Source organism: Rhagoletis zephyria, unplaced genomic scaffold (genome assembly GCF_001687245.7).
Source record: "Rhagoletis zephyria isolate East Lansing unplaced genomic scaffold, Rhagoletis_zephyria_1.1 Rzeph_scaffold_00375, whole genome shotgun sequence".
NCBI classification, from domain to species: domain Eukaryota; kingdom Metazoa; phylum Arthropoda; class Insecta; order Diptera; family Tephritidae; genus Rhagoletis; species Rhagoletis zephyria.
This window is the reverse complement of record NW_016157459.1, coordinates 271,743-292,596: the sequence shown is the minus strand read 5'-3', so window position 1 is coordinate 292,596 and position 20,854 is coordinate 271,743. Positions and strand designations below refer to the sequence as shown.

At 32.9% G+C, this 20,854-nt stretch overlaps 4 protein-coding genes across 7 annotated transcripts; 2 read left to right on the top strand and 2 right to left on the bottom strand.

Moving 5' to 3' along the window:
• The first annotated feature begins 717 nt into the window (after window positions 1-717).
• On the top strand, window positions 718-5,098 carry LOC108359334 (endoplasmic reticulum-Golgi intermediate compartment protein 3). Its single transcript, XM_017611161.1, has 7 exons — window positions 718-1,036; window positions 1,100-1,258; window positions 1,320-1,515; window positions 1,592-1,751; window positions 1,828-2,008; window positions 4,299-4,500; window positions 4,573-5,098. Exons 1-7 carry the CDS (start codon window positions 949-951, stop codon window positions 4,706-4,708), a joined length of 1,122 nt encoding a protein of 373 aa, XP_017466650.1. The 5' UTR covers window positions 718-948; the 3' UTR covers window positions 4,709-5,098.
• On the bottom strand, window positions 2,079-2,820 carry LOC108359335 (reactive oxygen species modulator 1). Of its 2 annotated transcripts, XM_017611163.1 has the most exons (3): window positions 2,762-2,817; window positions 2,489-2,703; window positions 2,079-2,345 (listed from the first exon to the last, which is right to left on the bottom strand). In XM_017611163.1, the coding sequence occupies exons 2-3, from the start codon at window positions 2,623-2,625 to the stop codon at window positions 2,237-2,239; spliced, it is 246 nt and encodes an 81-aa protein (XP_017466652.1). In that variant the 5' UTR covers window positions 2,626-2,703; window positions 2,762-2,817; the 3' UTR covers window positions 2,079-2,236. The 2 variants fall into 2 exon arrangements, with proteins under 2 accessions (XP_017466652.1, XP_017466651.1); XM_017611162.1 differs by having other exon boundaries at window positions 2,489-2,820.
• Window positions 5,013-7,351, bottom strand: Prp31 (pre-mRNA processing factor 31). Its single transcript, XM_017611164.1, has 7 exons — window positions 7,152-7,351; window positions 6,819-7,095; window positions 6,332-6,536; window positions 6,006-6,260; window positions 5,874-5,946; window positions 5,523-5,813; window positions 5,013-5,459 (listed from the first exon to the last, which is right to left on the bottom strand). Exons 1-7 carry the CDS (start codon window positions 7,221-7,223, stop codon window positions 5,124-5,126), a joined length of 1,509 nt encoding a protein of 502 aa, XP_017466653.1. The 5' UTR covers window positions 7,224-7,351; the 3' UTR covers window positions 5,013-5,123.
• Window positions 7,352-8,784: 1,433 nt separating this feature from the next.
• On the top strand, window positions 8,785-20,788 carry Pop2 (CCR4-NOT transcription complex subunit Pop2). 3 transcript variants are annotated; one of them, XM_017611159.1, is made up of 5 exons: window positions 8,785-9,193; window positions 9,669-10,046; window positions 11,039-11,403; window positions 11,469-11,886; window positions 20,101-20,257. In XM_017611159.1, exons 3-5 carry the CDS (start codon window positions 11,042-11,044, stop codon window positions 20,224-20,226), a joined length of 906 nt encoding a protein of 301 aa, XP_017466648.1. In that variant the 5' UTR covers window positions 8,785-9,193; window positions 9,669-10,046; window positions 11,039-11,041; the 3' UTR covers window positions 20,227-20,257. The 3 variants fall into 3 exon arrangements, with proteins under 3 accessions (XP_017466648.1, XP_017466647.1, XP_017466649.1); XM_017611160.1 differs by lacking the exon at window positions 8,785-9,193 and adding an exon at window positions 9,561-9,578; XM_017611158.1 differs by lacking the exon at window positions 9,669-10,046 and having other exon boundaries at window positions 8,789-9,193; window positions 20,101-20,788.
• The last annotated feature ends 66 nt before the right edge of the window (window positions 20,789-20,854 follow it).

Genomic DNA, 20,854 nt, shown 5'->3' with positions numbered 1-20,854 from the left:
CAGGATTTACAACACTGGAAAAGTTACGTGGAATTGTTCAAATATAAAAAAAATTAAATTAAAAGATTAAAATGAAAATATATTAATACCAATTTAAATATAATATGGTTCTTTTCCTGTTATCAATAGGTTTTCCACATTCAAAAGGTAGCCAAAAAATCCACGACCCTACTGTTTAGTTTCATGAATTCAAAAATAGGCCCGTTTATGCATTGTTCGCGAATTCAAGAAATTAAGTGCTTTGAAAAACTGGCAACGCACTGGCCAGAAACTAAAAAGTAGGGTTGTGACTTTTTTGGCCTCATTTTAAAATTTGCAAAAGCCGTAGGTACCAGGCAATGAACCATATTATGTTTAAATTGGTTATAATATATTTTCAGTTTATTCTATTTGAATTTATTTTATATTTGAACCAAAGAACGTAAATATCTACGTTCTTTGTTTGAACAATTCCACACACAGAGTAAAAGATGTACTGACGAAATGTATGGATCGCGTTTTGAAAGTGCTACACTTTCAATATTTATTGACGGTATTGCGATCCGCGATCCAGATTTCAAAGTGTTTAGAAATTTTCGAATATTCGATATGATATTGAACATTCCTACATGGGCTAGTGTCTATACTGTGGTAAAAATAATCGAACATTTGCTGACTTTGTGCTGAATTTTGTCGAGTTAGAAATGCAGCACCCTCTATCACCTCTCCGTTTAGTGACGTTCGTAAATAGAACAAAAAGTAGAATTGGCAGATGAGGCAACGAGCCAAATAACAAACGTGCCCTTTTTTAATCCAGCGCAGCAGTTTTTTACACTCCTATTTCACCGTACAATGTTTTATTTAACCAAACTTTAAAAGATTGCTTTCGTGTGACCAGGTAATATAAACAAATTACAGAGTCTTCAGAAATTGTCTGCCTTTACAGCGGCGTTGGAACAACGGTGAAACATGAGAATTGCGGATGTGCTCCGCCGGCTGGATGCGTACCCACGTACGCTTGAGGATTTCAGTGTACGCACTGTTAGTGGTGCGGCAGGTAAGATTATGCGTAGAATTAATAAACCTAGAAAATAAATTGAGTTATATCTTATAATTGCAGTAACTTTAATCAGCAGCACCATCATAGCTGTACTGATTTTTCTAGAATGTGTTGCCTATTTTCGACCAAATCTCTCAGAGGATCTGTTTGTAGACACCACGCGAAATCACAAACTGCGTATAAATTTGGATATAACAATACACAATTTAGCGTGTAGCTGTGCGTAATTATACGATTTTATTTACCATTACCCCTTCAATAATGATGAGTTTTGTTAAAGATGTGTCACTGGACGCTATGGACTCCTCAGGCGATCAGCACTTGCGCGTTGATCATGATATTTTCAAGCATCGCTTGGATTTGCAGGGTAATCCTTTGAAAGAAACGGAACCAATAAAGGAAATTGTTGCTGTGTCGCCATCAAACAAAAACGCCACTTGTGGTAGCTGCTATGGCGCTGAATATAATAGCACCCAGTATGGTTGATAAATGCTAAATTTTAATATAAAGCAATACAGAGTTAAATACAAAAGTTTCTTGTATTTATTTAAGATGCTGCAACACTTGTGAGGAGGTGCTGAATTCATATCGTGAAAGAAGATGGAATGTGCAAATGGATAAAATCGAGCAATGTAAAGATCAATTCAAACATAGTGATACAGATGCTTTCAAAGAAGGGTGTAGAGTACAGGGACATTTAGAAGTGAATAGAGTGAGTATGCGTTTGGGTTCAAAGCAGATTATATGCTATTGGTAATTTTGCTTATTAAAATACCTTTCATTTTCAGATGGCCGGTAGTTTTCATTTTGCTCCTGGCAACAGTTTTTCCATACGCCAATTTCATATACATGACTTTCAATTCACCGATGTGAAATTGGATCACACAATTAATCATTTATCGTTTGGTGACAAAATTGAGTTTGCAAAAACACATCCACTTGACGGGCTGCACGTCGAATCAGACAAAGGTAAGTACAAATAATAAATTATCTTCTACTTCAAAATATATGATCTGCAAGCCGCTGCATTTAAAAAATGTTCATTTCAAAAATATTTATTTTAACGATATTTGCACGTATCTCAGTATATGTATTGTGGGTAAACTAAAATCTATGAAATTAATAAGAAAAGGGCATCATTATAAAAAAAAGCGAAAATATGTTCCGGCATTGCGTTATCCCAAAGCGATCTTCTGCTTAGCAACGGATGCCGGTGCCGATAGCCATGAAAGTGCCAAAAGTACCGCCGCCTTGTATCATCACTTTTCCCACATTGTTAATGAGCTCGCGACCACGCAAACCATATCTATAAGAAATAAAGTGTGAGCTAATTTGTCAAATTGAATGATCAAAAATCAAAGTGCCACACTCTTTGAGCTACATTTCACATATGCATTATGTAATTGCATAAAGTTGCATCAGCGGCTTTACTTTTGGACGCAAACTCACCGCAATGCTGAAAAGCCACCAAAGAGTGCTCCACTTGCCATGCCCACACAAAAGCCAATCGTGAATCCTGTCTTCATTTTATCAAAACATGATGGGCCCTGCGCTTGGCCATAAACTCCGCTGGGCAATGCTGGCATTGTAGTTGCAAGATTGCGGGTTGGTCTTGGTAGGAAGTAGATATTTCCAATTCACTAACGTTAAATTTGGTTTTCGCTACAAAGTGCGACTTGTTTATTATTTAATTACTTTATCGAAATTGATTTTATGAATTCTGGAATTTTTTCATGCAAATTACACACGTTCTCGTTGTTGCTTTTTTGTTTCTCTATGAAATGTCAAATGCGTGTTTGTGGTGAATAATCAGTCAACCGCTTGATGTGGTGAAATGCACTAGTTGTGTGCCGTTTATCAGCTGATTTTATAGGAAGTGACTATAACGCACGGTGCAGCGAACAAAGGTGGCGCCGTCAGTGGTACCGCTACTTTGGCTTTGCCGATTTTGACACTTGTGGTAACTTGTAAATAAACCTTTGTTTACAAATCAGCAAAAGAGAAATTTGAATTATAAGTGAAAAATCAGTTTAAATTGTGTTAATTTGCAATTTGTGAGTGATTTTTGAGTTGAAGACTTCGTAAAAACTAATACAATGAAGTGATGTGTGTTAAATTGCGACAGCCGTCAAGATGCAAGAAGCGTAGATGCTAGTGTAGCGCTGGAACGAATCGCTGCATTTTGTGTACATAGGGCACGGCAAAGCCGTTCTCGAAATGTTTCTTTATTATTACATTAACAGCATTTCCTCACAATGATTTTGCTTCTGCTCCAAGCAGCCTCCATTAGCAAGTTAACCAATCAATCCCGCTGAGATGCTGCCGCACCGCGGTTTTCTGCAGCAGCCTTAATTGCAAAGCAATGGAGTGCACTAAGACGTTTGCTGAGGCAGCCTCAATTGCGAAGCAATGGAGTGCACTAAAATATTCACTGTTCTCTAATAGATTAGGTGAAAAATGCAATATTTTCGCATTTAGCAAAATTAAAACACGTTTTTCGCTGTAAAGTGAACTGTTTTGGCAGTTTCAACTCTTTCTTCTTTTCGCTTTATTCTTTGTTTACTTGTGGTACACAAATGTCAACGCCCAGGACGGCGCAATCTTGTATTCTATCATTCTTGACTATAACGCCCTCTAGTAGTTAAGTGATATTAGGTTTGTTCGTCGAAAATCCAGCAAGAATTATCCAACACTCAAAATATCAGAGAGTAAGAAAAAATTCTCTCAAATTCTCTCTCATGTTGAGAAACTTGCAAATTTCTGCACGAACGCAAATTTGCAGGAATTTGCAAGTTTCGGTGCCAGCTGGCGTCCACGGTTGCATTTCAAACATAAAAAATTTCAACACAACTCAACACAATATCAACAATTATTTACTTCCTTTTTTCATAAAAAAATCGCTCGTGTTTATAAATTTTTAAATTTAACGAACTAATTTATTCAAATTATTGTAGACAAAAATGCAACCATGCGCCACAACCACATGTTTTTCGTGTTTGCAAATTCTTGCTGGCAAAATTTTTTCCAGCAAGAATTTGCAACTTCTCTCCAAGAGAACTGTCACTTTGCTCTCACAATTTTTGAGTGTTGGATAATTTTTTGGTCTGCACGAACGCGATTTGGGCAAAAATCGTGATAATTCGTACAAATTCGTACAAATTTTTTGCTCGACGAACAAACCTATTAACGGACAAAAGTTGAATAAAGTAAATGTATTTTTCTAAATCAATAAAAAACAAACGCTCTTATTCCATTACAGCTGTGAAAAGCGAGATGTACAATTACTATCTAAAAATTGTGCCTACTATGTATGTGAAAGCGAACAGCCCGCCCATACACACCAATCAGTTCTCGGTGACGCGCTACAAAAAGGACCTTTCAAATAAGGAGCGTGGCATGCCAGGTATATTCTTCAGTTATGAGCTATCGCCACTTATGGTCAAGTACGAAGAGAAGCAAAGGTACTACAAAGTTTTTCTCTAGTTCTCATACTCTTATTAGCCCATTAATTTTACTCTTTAATGGCGTTACAGATCATTTGGTCACTTTGCTACAAACTGTTGTTCCATAATTGGTGGCGTTTTTACAGTTGCCGGAATTATTGCAGTCTTTCTAAACAATTCATTGGAGGCGCTGCAACGAAAATTAGAAATAGGCAAGCTGAGTTAACAATGCACACAAAGCATAATCTACCTTTCCACATTATTACTTTTTTTAATTCCAACAAGAATTTAACAGACTGCAGTTTATCTTTGCTCTTTCGAAAATTTGGCTTTTACATTTTTATAAGTGTATATCTATGTATGAATGTATGTTTATAAATATTTGCACATTACGGTGCTAATTTTTTTTATTCAGAATCTCGCCATTGTAATACGCTGTAGTTTAATCTATATATGTATGTATGTATATGCTTAATTTTTGTATGACAATTTCCATTTCAGTTTTGTTTTTGTCTCTGTTTATTGCTTATTATATCGTTATTAATGTATTGACTAATCGAATACGATATACTTTATTTTAGCCAAAATTTGAAAATATACTATTTAATTGAATTAATTACTCTTCATTTATTGGTAGCATTTTAAGTGGTTCGTTTGCCTACAGATATGAAACCAGACGTATTAGAAAAGTATTTTGCGTTCTGTTCAGCCTGAGATTTCTCAGCAGCTTGCGGATTAACGATTTCCAATCCCTGCAAAGGGGTGAAAGCGACGCTTGAAGCAGTTCCGGAAATCTGTCGCTTCACTGTCGTGCTGCCACCATAGACTTGTTGCTTCTGCAAATTCTTCTGTAACGTTTTGCTGATGCGCACCTTAGTCTTCTCATCCACCTGTGGCAAACGTATACGGCCAGTACCAGTTTTCCCAATCGTACCGCGTGTATAACCCAAATCCTCTTGGTAAGCATCCTCATCGATCTTAAAAATTGGTTAATTTAAATATGCAAATTGACTTTTGAGTCAAAACCAAATTGCCCTTACATCGCCAAAGTTCATGCGGTTCGCCTGCTTGCGGAATTCTGTGAGTGCATAACGCTCTTTCATCTTGCGCACACGCTTGCCACCACGTTTCTTCTTGCTACCCTCAATCGGCTTGGATAGTGGTTTGATAAACTTAACTGGCGGTGGTTCTTGCAACTTATCCAGCTTCTTCTCAATATCTTCTTTGAACTTCAAGCCAAATTCACCATGCACACTTTCGTGACAAGCGTCTACGCGTGCAGCAAGTACGGCCTTGGCAGCAACCAAACGCGATGCTTTGCGACGAAGATCCTATAATTGTCGAAAGAGTTTAGTAGTATGAAAATAAATATCTAAAGTATTTCTACCAACCGGTGATGTATCTTGCACAATCTGTGAGAAGTAAACATATCCTGTGTGTGGTAGCATTTGCGTTTTCGAAAAACTGTAGAATGTACGTATGTCATTAATCCTAAATTTTCAATAAACATAACTCTAATTTACCCAGATAAAGTTTTCTTTTGTGAGCCCAACACTTGTACATTACAAGCAGGCATTTTTGATAGTTTTGTTAAACCACCAGCTATGCCCAGCAGTTTTGCTGCGGTCGATGCACCCACGATCATGGAAAGATTGGGCGCAATAAAGGTCATGCGACTTTCTACGTATTCATAAATTTGTGATTTAAAATTGTTCAAATCGATTGCCATTTCGCAGGCTTCATCAATCTGAGCCTTTTCGGTAGGTGTCAGTTCAGTGCTAAAAAGGAACGAATTTGTTATATATGTGTGTATGTACATATTATCAATTTAAATTTGAAATTTCCTTACCCTTGCGTTGTTGACGCTGTAACTGACACAATCATAATAGTAGCTTGCGTTAGTATGGCCTGCAATTTCTCATTGTTCTTCACCTGCTCAAGGTCATTGCCCAACTCTTTCACCGCATACAAATACTCAATTTCGCCAACAATCAGCGAGTCCAGTTCGGGAAAACGCTTTTGATATTTCTCTTTGGCAAATTTGTGTATAATTGCTAGAATAATAAAAAACAAGCAATTTTTAAGCAAAAACCCAGGTGAAATAATAATTCCCACAAAAAAATTTAGGTGTACCGTTAATTTCATGATCCACTTATCGGATCTAAAAAAAATTAGTATGGGACCACCATCAAGGGACCACCTTTCCGATGAAAAAAGAATTATCGAAATCGGTTAACGTGGTCCAAAGTTATGCAGTACCAAAAAAATATTCCGACGCTTTGATAGCCTCCTTTTTTGAAGTCGATTACAAACGCAAAGCCTAGTATGCATAAAACTTACAGATTTCTTATCAATATCCACCGCTATAGCATTGGCCTCCACGATAAGCTGATATTCAGGGTCTGATTCCACATTTCCCAGCATCTCCGCTGAGGTACGCTGTCTGCTACCATATTGCTCGATTTGTTTCAGCACGTACTGCAGACGTTCAGAGTCGCGCAATTTGCAGAGCTCTCGTACGGATTGCACCTGCACATCAACTTCCATGAGATTTACCTGTGGCTTGAGAAGCTTTTCTGTTATCTCCTGCGCTGCCTCCTCATCCTCATCCATCTGCAAAAATGTACACTACCGTTGAAAAGGCTTAAATTTTTGTCTAATCTACATACATTTTGCAGCTCATCAATTTCGTTGTCATTGTCTTCCTCGAGATCAGCCAATAGTTCGTCGGCTAAAGACATTTCTTAAGTTTTTAATGCAGGAACTCCAAGCTTTAATTAATTAGAAAACAACGCCGCCTAACCAGAAGAAAATCGTTTGCAACACGTTCGATGCCAGCTTCCAATCAGTCAGCTGTTATTTTGACAGCGATGGGGAAATGTAAACAAAAACCACCTATAACCGTGCTGCCAAGTCTTGTTGATTAACAGGCTAACCTAACGGCCCGTCTCCACAGGCAAAAGTTTTTGCCTACCAACTGTCATTTATATTGCCTGATAAAAATTTTATCAGCGGCAATATTTGTGCGTGGGCATTTTTTATCTTGATAAAAGCATTTATAAGATGGCAATTTTTGCCGGATTTCATCATTTAAAAAGTTTAAAAATATGCTATTTCACACCCAAGCAAATAATAACACATATTCTAATAGAAAACAGTTCAATTTTTGCTTTTATATTGAAATATCGATAATGTTGTCTCCACGAAGCTATCGCGCAAATGAAAATGTAGCTGTCAAAGTACCAAATTGCTGGCAATATTTATCAAGATAAAAGCTCTGATAATTATTGCTTGCCAAGAGCAATATGCGGTCTCCATGGGCAAAATTTTGCCTGATAACATTATCAAGATAAAAACTTTTGCCTGTGGAGACAGCAAGTAATATTCACGCATGCCGCCACTTTACTGTCAAAAATTTCTCATGTAAATACAACTTGTATGGGACCAACCGAAATTGAACGGCGTGCGTATGAAGCTAACTCAATTTCCAATTTTTGTTCTGCGTGACATTTTGATTTGACATTTCGCTCAATGAAATAAAGGAAACGCACGCAAGTCAATTTCGGGTGATGCAATAAAAAGAATGCTACGGCGTGCGTACCTAAACGCAAGCCGCGAATATTAGGTTAGCCTGATAAAAAGCTTTACAACTGTTTACACGTTACCAAAGAATGTATCTACGTTCTTTGATTGAACTGTATAGCAGGCTTTACGTGCGTCAAAACTTGAGTGTTGGCCAACGTTCCTTGGGTCCGTCGACGCAAGGGTTGCCAATCTGCCGCTCTCTATGCTAACACACACAGTCTACTCAACTGTCAGTTTCATGCTTGAGCGGAACGTACGCAAAGTACCCATTCTGGCGGGGCCATTGTAGTTTTTGAGTAAAAAATTGCAAAAAAATTTCGAATTCAACCTCACTTTTTGATTTGTAGACCAATTGAACTGAAATGTCGGTGCTGCCACACGCGATTTTTGCTTAGAAATTTCATTATTTATTGTATAGTATTGATTTTTATAAACAAAAGCGCCGCGCATCGACTTTTATAAAAAAAGCTTTTTAAAAATAGTGGAGTTTTAATATATGCATTTAACATACATACAAGTAGTAAAAGTGTATACCGTGCTTATGTGCCCTTATTTGTGGTGTATTTTCGTTTAAAAAGCATTTTTGGTTCATGAATTTGCTGTCTAAAATTCATTTTGCCCAAACTCCGAAAAAGAAGAAGCAGGCCACGAGGTAGTGTACCTTTTTTGCCCAACATCCAGTGCAGCGATTTTCACTGCATTTACATCGCTCGCTCATGTATGCCCACAGGGGAGAGCGAGAAAAACATATACGCTTGAAGAAGGGTGATGAAAATCGGACGTGAATTGTGAATTTTATTTGCTGTAGCCAAGAAAAAACGCGAACATTTTATAGCGCACACATTTTCTTTTAATTTTCATTTGGTTTTACATAAAAAAGGCCAAAAACTGTAAAAATATTTACATATTTAGTTGGTGTAACATTAGAGTAAAGAAAAATTTCACAAATTAATCAAGTACCACTAAAAACAAATCAATTACACCAGAGACAATTGAATCGAGAAAAGTGAAGTGGCATAAGAAGAAACGACGGGCGCCGCCATTCGCGGAAGCACCATTAAAGCACGGCTAAAAACATTTGAAAATTAAAAGTTCTCGAAATTTCCAGGAAAGGAATATGAAATGGGTAAGATATGTTTGTGTAAATAAAGTGTAAACAATTTGCCAAAAATACATAATACGTTTTTGAAAATTATATTTAGTATATAGTGACGAGTACGTAATGTGCAGCAATAAAAGCGGTGGTGGAATTGGCAAGCAAATATGGACAAAACTACTAAAACTCCTAAAAAAAATAGTTCTTTAACTACTTTAATAGATTAAATTGAAATCAAATAAAAAATCTTACTTAATTGGCTCGCACCTTGTCTTGTTTGCAACAGTGAACAGATAAATATTCACACGCCACAACACAATTTTCCATTTTTCCGCTGTAGATGTTGATCTCTTGCAAACGCACGCACATATCGATTAGTTTAAGTTTCAATGCTAAAGCCAAGTTATTGAAAAATGTAATTTGGTAGATGTTTATCTCTCACGTATTGTTTATATTCATGTACATTGATGTATGTATACATGTGTGTGTATTAAATCTCTTGCAGGTATACGCCCAGCTAACGCTTCAATCAAGCGCAAATCAAGTTTGAAATAAACCAATAAACAAGCATAATCCAATCAAGTAGCGACGAAATAAAAATAAACGGTTGCCGGTAGAACGTACGTCTCTAAATCCTCCACCACCACTACTCAGAAACGCTATTCCGAACCGACCCGATTAAAAATACTAAATAATTTCTTGAATATACCGCGCCGCGAAAGAAATTTTTTGTGATTCTTGCAGAGGAACGAAAAAAAGATAGCAAGAGTTAAAAAAATTCAAAATTTATCAAATACGCTTAGCAGTGAAATCTTTGTATATAAAGTCGTTTTGAAGCAACGTGGCTGAAACAGCAGCAACAGCAAAGCCTACAACAGCTGATGTAAGTAGTGTAGCGACATGAGCATTTGGCCTTCCTGTACAGTGGGCCGCTTTCAAGTGGAATTCACAAACATGCACGCTTGCTTTACGCAAATTTGTTTGTTAGCTGGCTGTTTTAGTATTTAACTTTTTGTTTGCGTTTACCCTAAAAATTATACAAAAAAAGCTCCATTTCCATACCTTAACATGACAAAAAAAATCGTAATAATTTCATATTACATCGATTTTTGTTTAAATGTACATAAAAATATACACAGCTAACATGAGAAAATTTAACAAAACAACAGAATAACTAGATCGTTTGATACACAATCATTTTCTACATCCCCTGTCGAATTTAGTTTGCATATGCATATGTAAGATTACGGAAATTCGTACCAGAATTCATAATGTCATATTGTCGGATTAATCACCAAACAAAAAAATGTGTTTGTGCTTGGCATTGATATTCAACGCAAAATAATGCATTTTCAGAGTTCCACTATTTCTTTAATAATAATAGATTGGCGTTTACACATATGTATGTTAGTATTTGGCCGATCTATTTCTTTTTTACAAAAAAAAAGATGTATCCAAACGATGAAATAACTATGTACCAAGCATAGATCCACGTTTGCTTAATTATGTATGTACTTATGTATGTAGCTTTTATTTACCAGTATCATCTGGCTCAATATTTCGTAGAATTTTCAATCAATACTTGATGCTTCTCCAGCATCAGCTGCTAAAATCTGCAAAATTTTCGGTTAATGATCGTCTTTATATTTGAAAACAAGCGAACCACTTGGAAAATTTGCTATCAGCGCTGCTAATAACAATTCACAGAAATTGAATCAGACACTCTAATAAACTTATTTATTTTTGTTATTTATTTGTTGTACTCGCTTTTTACCTTGGTAATTGGTTTTTATTTTAATTATTCATTCTTTTTGATTTATTTGTAACCACAATCAATCATTTGTGCTAATATAGCGTCCGAATCTCTTTTTGCAGGCAATGCCTTCTGCCATAAGCGGTACCGGACACGGCTCAGGCGCCGTTAGTCACAACGTGAATATACCCAACAATGAGGAGTGCGGTATACGCGACGTTTGGAAGCATAATTTAGAGGAAGAATTTCGTACAATTCGCAAAGTCGTGCAAAAGTATAATTATGTGGCGATGGACACTGAATTTCCAGGCGTTGTAGCGCGTCCTGTTGGTGAATTTCGTTCCACCGCTGATTACCACTATCAGCTGCTGCGTTGTAATGTTGATCTGCTGCGCATCATACAGCTTGGACTGACGTTCATGGATGAAGAAGGCAAAACACCGCCTGGTTACTCAACATGGCAATTTAATTTTAAATTTAATTTAAGGTTAATGTGGAATATGGTTTAAAATGTTCTAGTAACGATTGTTTTGTTTATTTTTTCGTTCACAGTGAGGACATGTACGCGCAAGACTCAATTGATTTGCTGCAAAACTCCGGCATACAATTCAAAAAACATGAAGAGGATGGTATTGATCCACTCGATTTCGCCGAATTGCTAATGTCTTCGGGAATTGTGCTTGTCGATAATATTAAATGGCTGTGTTTTCATTCAGGCTACGATTTTGGTTATTTACTCAAATTATTAACCGATCAGAATCTACCCTCAGATGAGAGTGAATTTTTCGAATTGTTACGCATCTATTTTCCCAACATTTACGATATTAAATATTTGATGAAATCGTGTAAGAATTTGAAAGGTGGCCTACAAGAGGTGGCCGATCAATTGGAATTGCGACGTGTCGGGCCACAACATCAGGCCGGTTCTGATGCGCTGCTCACCGGAATGGCATTCTTCAAAATGCGTGAGGTACATAATGACAATAAGAATTTTATTATTGAACCGACATCGACATTTCTCGACTATGCCGTCGAGTTTAACAACAATAACAACGTTTAAAGAAATGAAAACGCAAAACAGAAGAAGAAAAAAGGATAGATAATAGAAGAGAAAGAAAGCATAATGAAACGTTATAAATGAAAGAGCATATTAAAAAAACGCAAAACAAGAGAACGAAGCGATTTTCGAGGAGTTAGCTGCGTCTAACAACTAAAACATAAACACAAATAATTCCTTAAAAGTTAGAGAACATGAAAATTCAATTCAACTTTCAATTCAATGTCGAGCAAACAAAATGCATTTTCGATTAACATGAAAACGTTAATTTTCACACATTTCACTTAAGTCATGTTCTTGTTGAATTTATTTTCGAAACAATTTTTTTTTGGTTTTTACTTTTCTCAATGGCGATTAATTGTCGCCGCGCTAATTGGCGTCACACAATTTTTGACTAACTGCTTTGAAATGCAGTCAGTGCACCATAAAAGACTGCAAATGCCTACAAATCATATTAAATTTGAAAAACAAAACAAAAAATGAAAGAAACAATAAGTTATTTATTCCCTCATGTGTTCATTGCCAATTAATACGAATCGTGCATAGGCTTTGTTGGCTGTATTGTATTGAATGCAAGACGATTGATCAGGTGACGTTTGTTGCCAAAAGTATATCACAAAACATTGATAATTTAATTTGTTTAACATTTCTTTCTGTTTTTCAATGAAGCATTATTGTTTGCACAAAAACGTACTCTGTGCGAATCTTATATACGCTTTAAATGTATTATTGATTTCATTTCACAAACTTTCCGAACTCGCTTTTTGATCATGCATTTCGGTCTTGCCTTTTTTTTAGTCGCTTTCAAAAATTTTCATATCTTAGAAGCACTTTTTAGGGGTAAATTATTGTGCAAGTTGCGCGTTTCAAAATGCATTATTGAACATTTAAAATTATAAGTTTTTATTTAGTCATAGCTTTTAGCATTTGATATTTTAACTTGTTTGAGCTGAATTAAAATTTTTATTGAAGTTTAATTTTTTTGTAATAATTAAAAAGTAACATTTCTTCAAAACTATGACGCTCAGAAAGCTGTGGTCTTTGAGGCATTTGTTATTTCTTCGATTTTGTAAGTGCTGTTCGCATAGGCAACTATTTAAAATCGAATGATTTCAAGCGAAGGTACGCGTTACGCCTTTTTACTTACCGGAATCTCATAATTATTTGCCTAGTATTCATTCAGTTCAAAAAAATCAACAGCAGAGATTCACACCAAACCTTTGCTACTTTTTTCTAAAGAATTCATCGGTAGTCTCTCGAATAAAAATTCATTCTAGCCTAGAAAACAAACACTTATTTTGTTAAATTTCTGCTGGCATTAATTTTCATCAAGCGCATAAAAAAATAATTCAAGTTTTATTGAATATAACACATACATCATTTTTTTAAATCATTCCTTTACAAAACTCATTCGGTTCCTTAAAAATGGTTCCCTAATTTCCAAGACTCCAAAATTGATATTTATGACTCACCGTTGAGTTTGCAACACTTAATTTCCCAAACCTTTTTTTTTATAAGAACTTCCGCATTGAATTATTTTTTATCTATCTAAATTCGACAAAAACTTTTTGTGAATGAAAGCATTTTTTTGGCTACCTGCAATGGTGCAACTAAAAATTTTTTCACAAAACACGTTTATTAGTAAATTATAGTATAATATATAATTTGTGTTTTCCAAATCAAACAGTATTTTTGTCCAATTTTGAATTACTCAGAAACGAAACCATAATTTTTTAATTTAAGTTTTGCGCATACTCTGTTTTGTTATTTTTCCTCTTTTTTTGCAAATTATTATTTTACTATAATTTTATTAGTTTTTAATAATATTTACACTCGTTGAATTGAATTGAATTCTTGATTAACAAAAATTATTGCAAAAATTCCAAAAAAAAATGTTGAATTTAATTGGAAACATTTTTTGTTATTGTTGTTAATTAAAAAATGCGAAATAAAGCAAACTATCACTTTGAGTTTTCATTTCTTGGAGCAAAACAAACGAACAGCATGGAATCTGTAAAGTAAGCTATTGTATTTGACTATAATCTAGTAGCTGAAGAGAGGCGGGTAGCAAGCTTCAATTGCTTTGAATTTTTGGTACTAAAAGTTCAATAGCTTTGCTGATTATGAATAGAAAAAGTTGCAATGGAGCGTGTTTTTATTAAAGTTTTTAGGTCCCTCTTTCGAAGATGAAAAAAAAATGAAAGTTTAAATTGGAAAAACCCAAAAACTTCACCATTATCTTTTTTATATTTTCGAGTTTTCCAATTAACGGGGTCAGCTAAATATGTTATCAAAAATAGACATAATCCACAAGCAGCAATTTAAAAATTTGTTGTAAAGTGTTACTATAATATATATTATAGTAAAAACATGAAATACCTACTATTTTGAATTTTTTCCATATTCAACAATTTTTATTGAGCTTGAGGCCGTTTTTAATGAAAAACTATTGGGGAAAAGCTACAATAATTTTGAGAAAAAAAAAACGGTAGAAGTGATAGCTATTTCCATATTTTCAAAATTTGTATAGCATTTTTTTTCTACAAAATTATAGCATTTGGAGTAAGCTGAAGAAATGAAAATTGAAAATGAAGAAACGACGAGTTATGAAATGTCAAAACTTAGTAAATATTTTTTTTGAAATCTTTGCTATATTATTATTTTTTGGCTCTAAAGCAATGACGAGGGACCCAATAGTCCCTATAGTCAAGTTATTTCTCGTAGTATGTTATATTCCAACTGCTGTGAATAATCTTCAGGTATGTCCAACGTTGCTCCACTGATACACGTATGGTAATACCGCTGAGGACCAGAACCACGTGCAAAAGTTTCTGCCATGCTTACGTCTTCAATTCTTTATTTCTTATGAAATGTTATATAATTTTAAAATGTATATTGTGATTTTTGGTTGGAAACCTTACGATTCACAAGTGTTGTGTTATTCCTCAAATTTAATAATTATTAATTTTGCGCCAAATTATATTAATTCTGTATGTGTTTAAATGGCAGGGAGCTATGTCCTCGTATCGCCAGGTTATTCCTACAATTTAATAATTTTATAATTATTCGTCAAATTGTATTTGTTAAAATGTAATTTTCTACAATTTAGATGAAATTTATTTCTTTAAAATTTTCATTATTTTTTGGAACAGTTATGTTGAAGAATTTTTTATTTCACAGTTAATTTGTTCATATGATAGCATCGTTTCAACGGTACGTATTTAACATTTTCATTTAATTGCAATCTTTTAATTCTTCATATCAACGTGTATTACTTTGATATGTAAATATGTTTTCTAGATATTATCTTCAAACTTAAAATGTTATTTTAACGAAACGCCTTAATTTTTTTATAATTATTTCAATCTAAATTTTTGTGTTAAATCACGAACGGTTTCATTACTTTTCTTTTCTTTTGCGAATTACGATTACTCGAACCTAATGCTATAAAGATAAGTTACTAACAGACGGAAGTAAAACTGCATACACTGAAGTTATGGAAGAAGATTTAGGGTTTCTACGCTGACATTTGTGTCTTAATAGGGTCCCAAAATTTTGTGTACCATACAACTTTTTTATAGGGGAGTTTTGGCATACTAAAATTAGTATGGCAAGATATCTACTAAAATTTTCAATCGGTAGAAATTAGGGCGCCGGTTAAAATTTTTTTTTTATAGCGATTTCAACACAAACTTCAGAAACTTTTTATAGAAATAATTGCAGTTCGTTCTAACCGCAAGGCTTTTTTTAATTGGTGAGCTGCAAAGTGTTAACTAATTCAAAAAATTTCATTTAAAAAAATCCTATAAATCGAATACATTCGCTAATTCTAAAAAAAAAAATCCTCTTAAAACTATAGCACTCAATAATTTTGAAATTTATTTGCTTTCACAAAATTTTCACAGAGCTAAAAGATTATCGAGTGTTACTGACATAATCGGAGCAAAAATTGTGCAAGTTAAAGGACCTTTTGCTTTTATATAAGATGACAAATTTTAAGTTTGTATGGGAAAATAATGGTACACAAAAATTACATTTTTATCGCATACTTCAATAACGGTCTTACAATTTTTTATGGGAAAATTATGGCAAGTTTTTTGATCACTTGCTGTATAGTCTACTATCGTTTCAATTATATAACCAGCTTAATCGAAATCTGATAGCAACTTACATTTTTTAGACGATTTGAGTTGCTCAAAACTCGCAAAAATTTTACCTTTTTTAATAAATTAGTTCCGAACCGTGTACAGCTTCAAATAGTAAACCGAGCCTAGTGATTTTGTATAAGCATTACAAGAAATAAAGAATTTGAAGAAAATGTAAGCATAATTTTTAATAAATAAAAAACATCCCGCGTCACGTGCATATTGAAGGCAACATTTTCAAGTAGCTGTTTTTTATTAAATACACACAAACTTTAACTATGTTATTCGATCTAAGCCGTCGACTCTCGCGTAGGTGATTTTGAAAAACTAGAATTAATTAAACTACAAACATTTGCTCTCTCTGGTTGAAATATATACATAAATTGCACACTAATCGAAGTACATAGTTTAATTATATAGCTTTAACTAATTTAGAATACCATAATAAGTAAAGAATTTATTATAAAAAATAAACGTTTAACCTAAAAAACCATAAATCCGATATTTTTATAAAACCCGCTTGGAAAGAAATTTGTATATATTTGTAATGGAAATTACCTTAAAATGAAATTTATATTTTTTTTTTAATTTTTACGACTATTAAAACAGTGGCTGACTTCTGGTATTGATTTAAAAAAATTGTGGGTGAAAATTATTTTTTAAATAGTTTATTGCTGAAGAGTATATATTGTTTCACTTGTTGGTGTTTCTCTTATGTAATACATTTTTTTTTGCCTTTTTCCTTTTAATTTCTGGTTTGTTAAGTTTTTATTTTCTTGGTGTTTTTCTTATATAATAAATTTTTTTGGTATCTTTTCTTTTAATTTCTTGTTTATTTTTAATTATATCTTGTATTTATTTTATTTTTATTTGATTCATATCTTATTTCATATCACTGAATCGCTATTTGCGAATGATTTGTTTATTTCCTTTATCTTTTTTTAATCAAAATCTGTAAACAAATTCTTTACATTTATTATGGCAAATTGAGCAAAAAAAAAAAGTTCAAGAAATTATGCTTTGATTCTGCCTAGAACGCTACTCAGTACAGATTGTTTATATTTCTAATAAAAAATTTCCGTTTTTGATACCCGATTTCCACCCGGAATATTAAATAACAAAAAATTTTAATTACATGAAATGAGAATTTGTGCCATTAAAAATGGCGTTTCAAAAAGAGCTTAACTGAATTTTCACTAGGCATATTTCCACATGGCATATTTTTAATGGCATCAATTTTTTGTCATTCAATACCTAGTAGAAAATCGGCATTAATGACTTCTTTTTATGAACGCAATGATGCGCGTATTTTCGAATGACCAGCTTTTTCATTAAAATATTTGTAATTTAATTCCTAGTGGAAATGCGGCATAAAAAATACCCCGTCATTACGTTAACAAAAATAGTCATGGCATTTTTTTAATGGGGCAATTTTTTTTTGTTTTTGTCATTTCAATGCTTGGTGGGAATTCGGCATAAAAGTTAAATCTAATAGGGGTATTCTCGAAATCTTGCAAAACATTTTAAATACAAATTAAAAAAAATGTGTAAAACTTTGAGAATGGTTGTTGCTGCCTTGGATCTTCAACTTTTACAACAAAAGATTTTTTGTTGTCAATAAAAATTTTGTCATCGCTTTTTTTTTAACAACAAAGTTGAAGTTTTTGTACCAGAATTAAAAACTTACAGTTAACTTAAATTCAAAGCAATGCAAACAAATTATAAAACTGTCGAGAAACAATTAAGAGGGCATTGATTTTTTACAGTACGCATTTGAAAATTCTTTTTCAAAATCTTTCAAACTTTTTTCTCTAAATTTTTAGGCAATTATGCTTAAATTTGCAGAGAATTTTAAGAAATTGTACCTATTGAATTTTTTTATTTAATTAACAAGTCGAGGCCTACCTACTAAATAAAACTCAAATTTTCGAGCTTGTAAAAAAAAGTAACACATATTTATAATTCAAAGGGCAGTAAGCAAAAGCAAAGTACCGACATTTTTTCTAAAACATTATTACATTATAGCGCAACAATGACATCAGAAAAATCTGAAAAAACAGTTAAAATATTTTTTTTTTTCAAGGAAAAAAGCTCCGTGATTTTCGGCCTTTATTTTTATGCCCATAATCAGGCTTTATTTATGTAATTTTTTTTCTACGAAACAACATTAAAAAAAAACCAACCCAAACCTTAAAAAATCTTATTCCGTAAAATGTTTCTTTGCTTATCTCACGTTTTGGAATGACATAGTAAATGTCAGAAAAGACTTATCAAATTTTAGTCATTACATACTTTTTTATTTATATACATATGTATGTATGTTTATAAAAAATCTTTAAAAATTATGGATAGATATTTGTTGTCACAAAAGGTTGCCAAAAATTATTGGAGCATATTTTTTTTTCTGAAATTTTCATACTTTTTCCTTTTTTTGCAGCAAAAACTATTTTTTTTTTAATATTTTTTATTTATTTTTAAATTATAAAATACGGAAATTTTCGAAAATATTTTTCATTTACTGTTTTTGTGTATTTTATATATTTTTCATGTATTTCTTTTGGGAAAATTTTTATTTACTATTTTTGTGTATCTTATATTTTTTCTTTGTATTTCTTTATGGAAGCGTGACAAATTTTTGTGGAGAAAAATTCAAAAATTTCTACATCCTTTTTTTATTTTTTAGCAGAGAAATGACAAAATTTTTTACATCAGGTTTTTTTTTTGTTTTTAAATTATAGACTTCAAAAATTTTTCCATGTACATTTTTTTGTTTTTGAAACGTATGTACATATTTCTTGTGGAAGTCTGCTAAATTGGCTGCTAAATTTTTACCTTTAAAATATTTTGTTTGTTTTCTTTGAAACGTACATATATTTTTTGTAGAAAAGTCTAAAATCCAAAATTGTTATATTTGTTATTTTTTATTTGACATTTTTAAAGCTTTTATACTTTATTTATAGTTTTACCTTTGATACATAATATTTTTTTATGCAAATTCTGCTACTATTTTGTTTTTAATTAATTTCTTTTGCAAAAATATATTTTTGTGAAACGCTGCTATATTTCTTTAAAAATTTTAATTGTTTCTTGTCTTTCGTTTTGAGCACAATTCCTAAATATACTTAATATAAAAAAATTTGTTATTGCAAATTTTTTTTTAAGCTGACTTTATGTTCTATCAACTTGTTTAGTTTTAATCGAACATTTTTTAGGCTTTTGTGCACAGTATACATTTTTAGAAATGTTAATAATTTTCTGTTTTGCTAAATAAAAACAAATATCTTTTTGCATAAAAAAAATTACTAGATTAAGCAACTGTTTTTTCTCAATCCCAAGTAATTCAGAAACGTCAAATATGATAAGATGTTCTCTTGACCACGAAAAGTGTGGAAAATTCAAAATTTTATTTCAAAATTATTTCGACAGTTAGATACGTTTCTGAACTTTAGGTTTCGGCACTTTGAAGAAATATTGCATATTATCTTAAGCTCAGAACACACGACACTTTGAATCGCATTTAATAATAATAATTATAGATTGGCGCTGTTAAAAAAAAAAACTTTTCTCTAAGTTTTTTGCGATGTTGCTTTGACCAGGGCTTGAACCCAGGCCCTGCGGAGTGGAAGCGCGCACTGCTTACCACTACACCATAGCGGCCGCCGCGTTTACTTCACGAATAAAGGAGACAATTTTGTGAGCCAGCCATTCAAAGAGGATAGTTGAAATAAAAAAAAATAAAAAAATGCATAAACTTTTCTTTTTTTGTTATACTTCAACTTTGTAGAAGTAAATTACTCTATTCATCTTTACATAACCTAAAATATTTATAATTAATTTTTGTTTGTATAGATTTATATATTTTTAGAACTATTTTAACTTTTTTTTTTTTATTTAAAACTAACAATTTGTCCGGTATTTCCTTTTTGCGCCGTCGAAACTCTCAACCTAAATTTTATTTCGCATCTCTTTTCCCTCACTACAGATGTTCTTTGAGGATAATATTGACAATGCCAAATACTGCGGACATCTCTATGGACTTGGCACATCATTTATAGTAAATGGTTCCAACTTCCACGACAGTAACGGCGAGAGCAACAATGCAACGTGATTCGTTTTCATTGAACGGACGGTGAATAAGGCGAACTGATTAAAAAGTAGGATTCCAAACGTCGTGCAGAAGATGTTAGATGTTTTTTTTTATTATTCTAAACAAACAACAGCAACAAAAAATAAAAACACAGTAAGGCAATTAAGTAGGCAAACTAACTGGTTAAGAGAGAAATTTAAGCAATTCTTAAACAAACAAACAAAAAAAAACAGCAAACGGCTTAAGAATAAATTGTTGTAAACAAGGAGGGCGAACAAAAAACAAAAATTTATACTCATACACACACACACAATAAACATAGACAGTGCAGAGAAAATAAACACGCAATAAAAACTAATTTCATCTAAGCAAACTAAGCAATGCATCCTGCACACTGCAGCCATCAGGCGGGGCGAGACAAAAGCCCCGAAAACTTGTTAGATGATCACTTAGTAGCATAACAGAAACAAAATTGAAGAGAAATCAAACAAAATGGCACTAATTTATTTACAAAATATTATGTTTAATCAATGATTATACGAAAAAATTCGGGTACACATACACAATGGTGCACTTTGTAAAAAAAAAAACAAAAAATGTGAAACAATAGTAAACATACATTTTTTTAACGCAAACTGCTACCTACATA

What these genes read in the sequence shown, in the direction of transcription:
- LOC108359334 (XM_017611161.1), top strand. Translation starts at nt 949, where the DNA reads ATGAGAATTGCGGATGTGCTCCGCCGGCTGGATGCGTACCCACGTACG. An exon ending in CACTGTTAGTGGTGCGGCAG is followed by an intron (nt 1,037 to 1,099) that starts GTAAGATTATGC and finishes TTATAATTGCAG; the next exon opens with TAACTTTAATCAGCAGCACC. An exon ending in GCTGAATATAATAGCACCCA is followed by an intron (nt 1,516 to 1,591) that starts GTATGGTTGATA and finishes TATTTATTTAAG; the next exon opens with ATGCTGCAACACTTGTGAGG.
- LOC108359335 (XM_017611162.1), bottom strand. Translation starts at nt 2,625, where the DNA reads ATGCCAGCATTGCCCAGCGGAGTTTATGGCCAAGCGCAGGGCCCATCA. An exon ending in GGTGGCTTTTCAGCATTGCG is followed by an intron (nt 2,346 to 2,488) that starts GTGAGTTTGCGT and finishes TATTTCTTATAG; the next exon opens with ATATGGTTTGCGTGGTCGCG.
- Prp31 (XM_017611164.1), bottom strand. Translation starts at nt 7,223, where the DNA reads ATGTCTTTAGCCGACGAACTATTGGCTGATCTCGAGGAAGACAATGAC. An exon ending in AAATTGATGAGCTGCAAAAT is followed by an intron (nt 7,096 to 7,151) that starts GTATGTAGATTA and finishes ACATTTTTGCAG; the next exon opens with ATGGATGAGGATGAGGAGGC. An exon ending in TTGTGCAAGATACATCACCG is followed by an intron (nt 5,814 to 5,873) that starts GTTGGTAGAAAT and finishes CGACAATTATAG; the next exon opens with GATCTTCGTCGCAAAGCATC.
- Pop2 (XM_017611158.1), top strand. An exon ending in AATTTTAAATTTAATTTAAG is followed by an intron (nt 11,404 to 11,468) that starts GTTAATGTGGAA and finishes TTTCGTTCACAG; the next exon opens with TGAGGACATGTACGCGCAAG. An exon ending in CATTCTTCAAAATGCGTGAG is followed by an intron (nt 11,887 to 20,100) that starts GTACATAATGAC and finishes CCCTCACTACAG; the next exon opens with ATGTTCTTTGAGGATAATAT.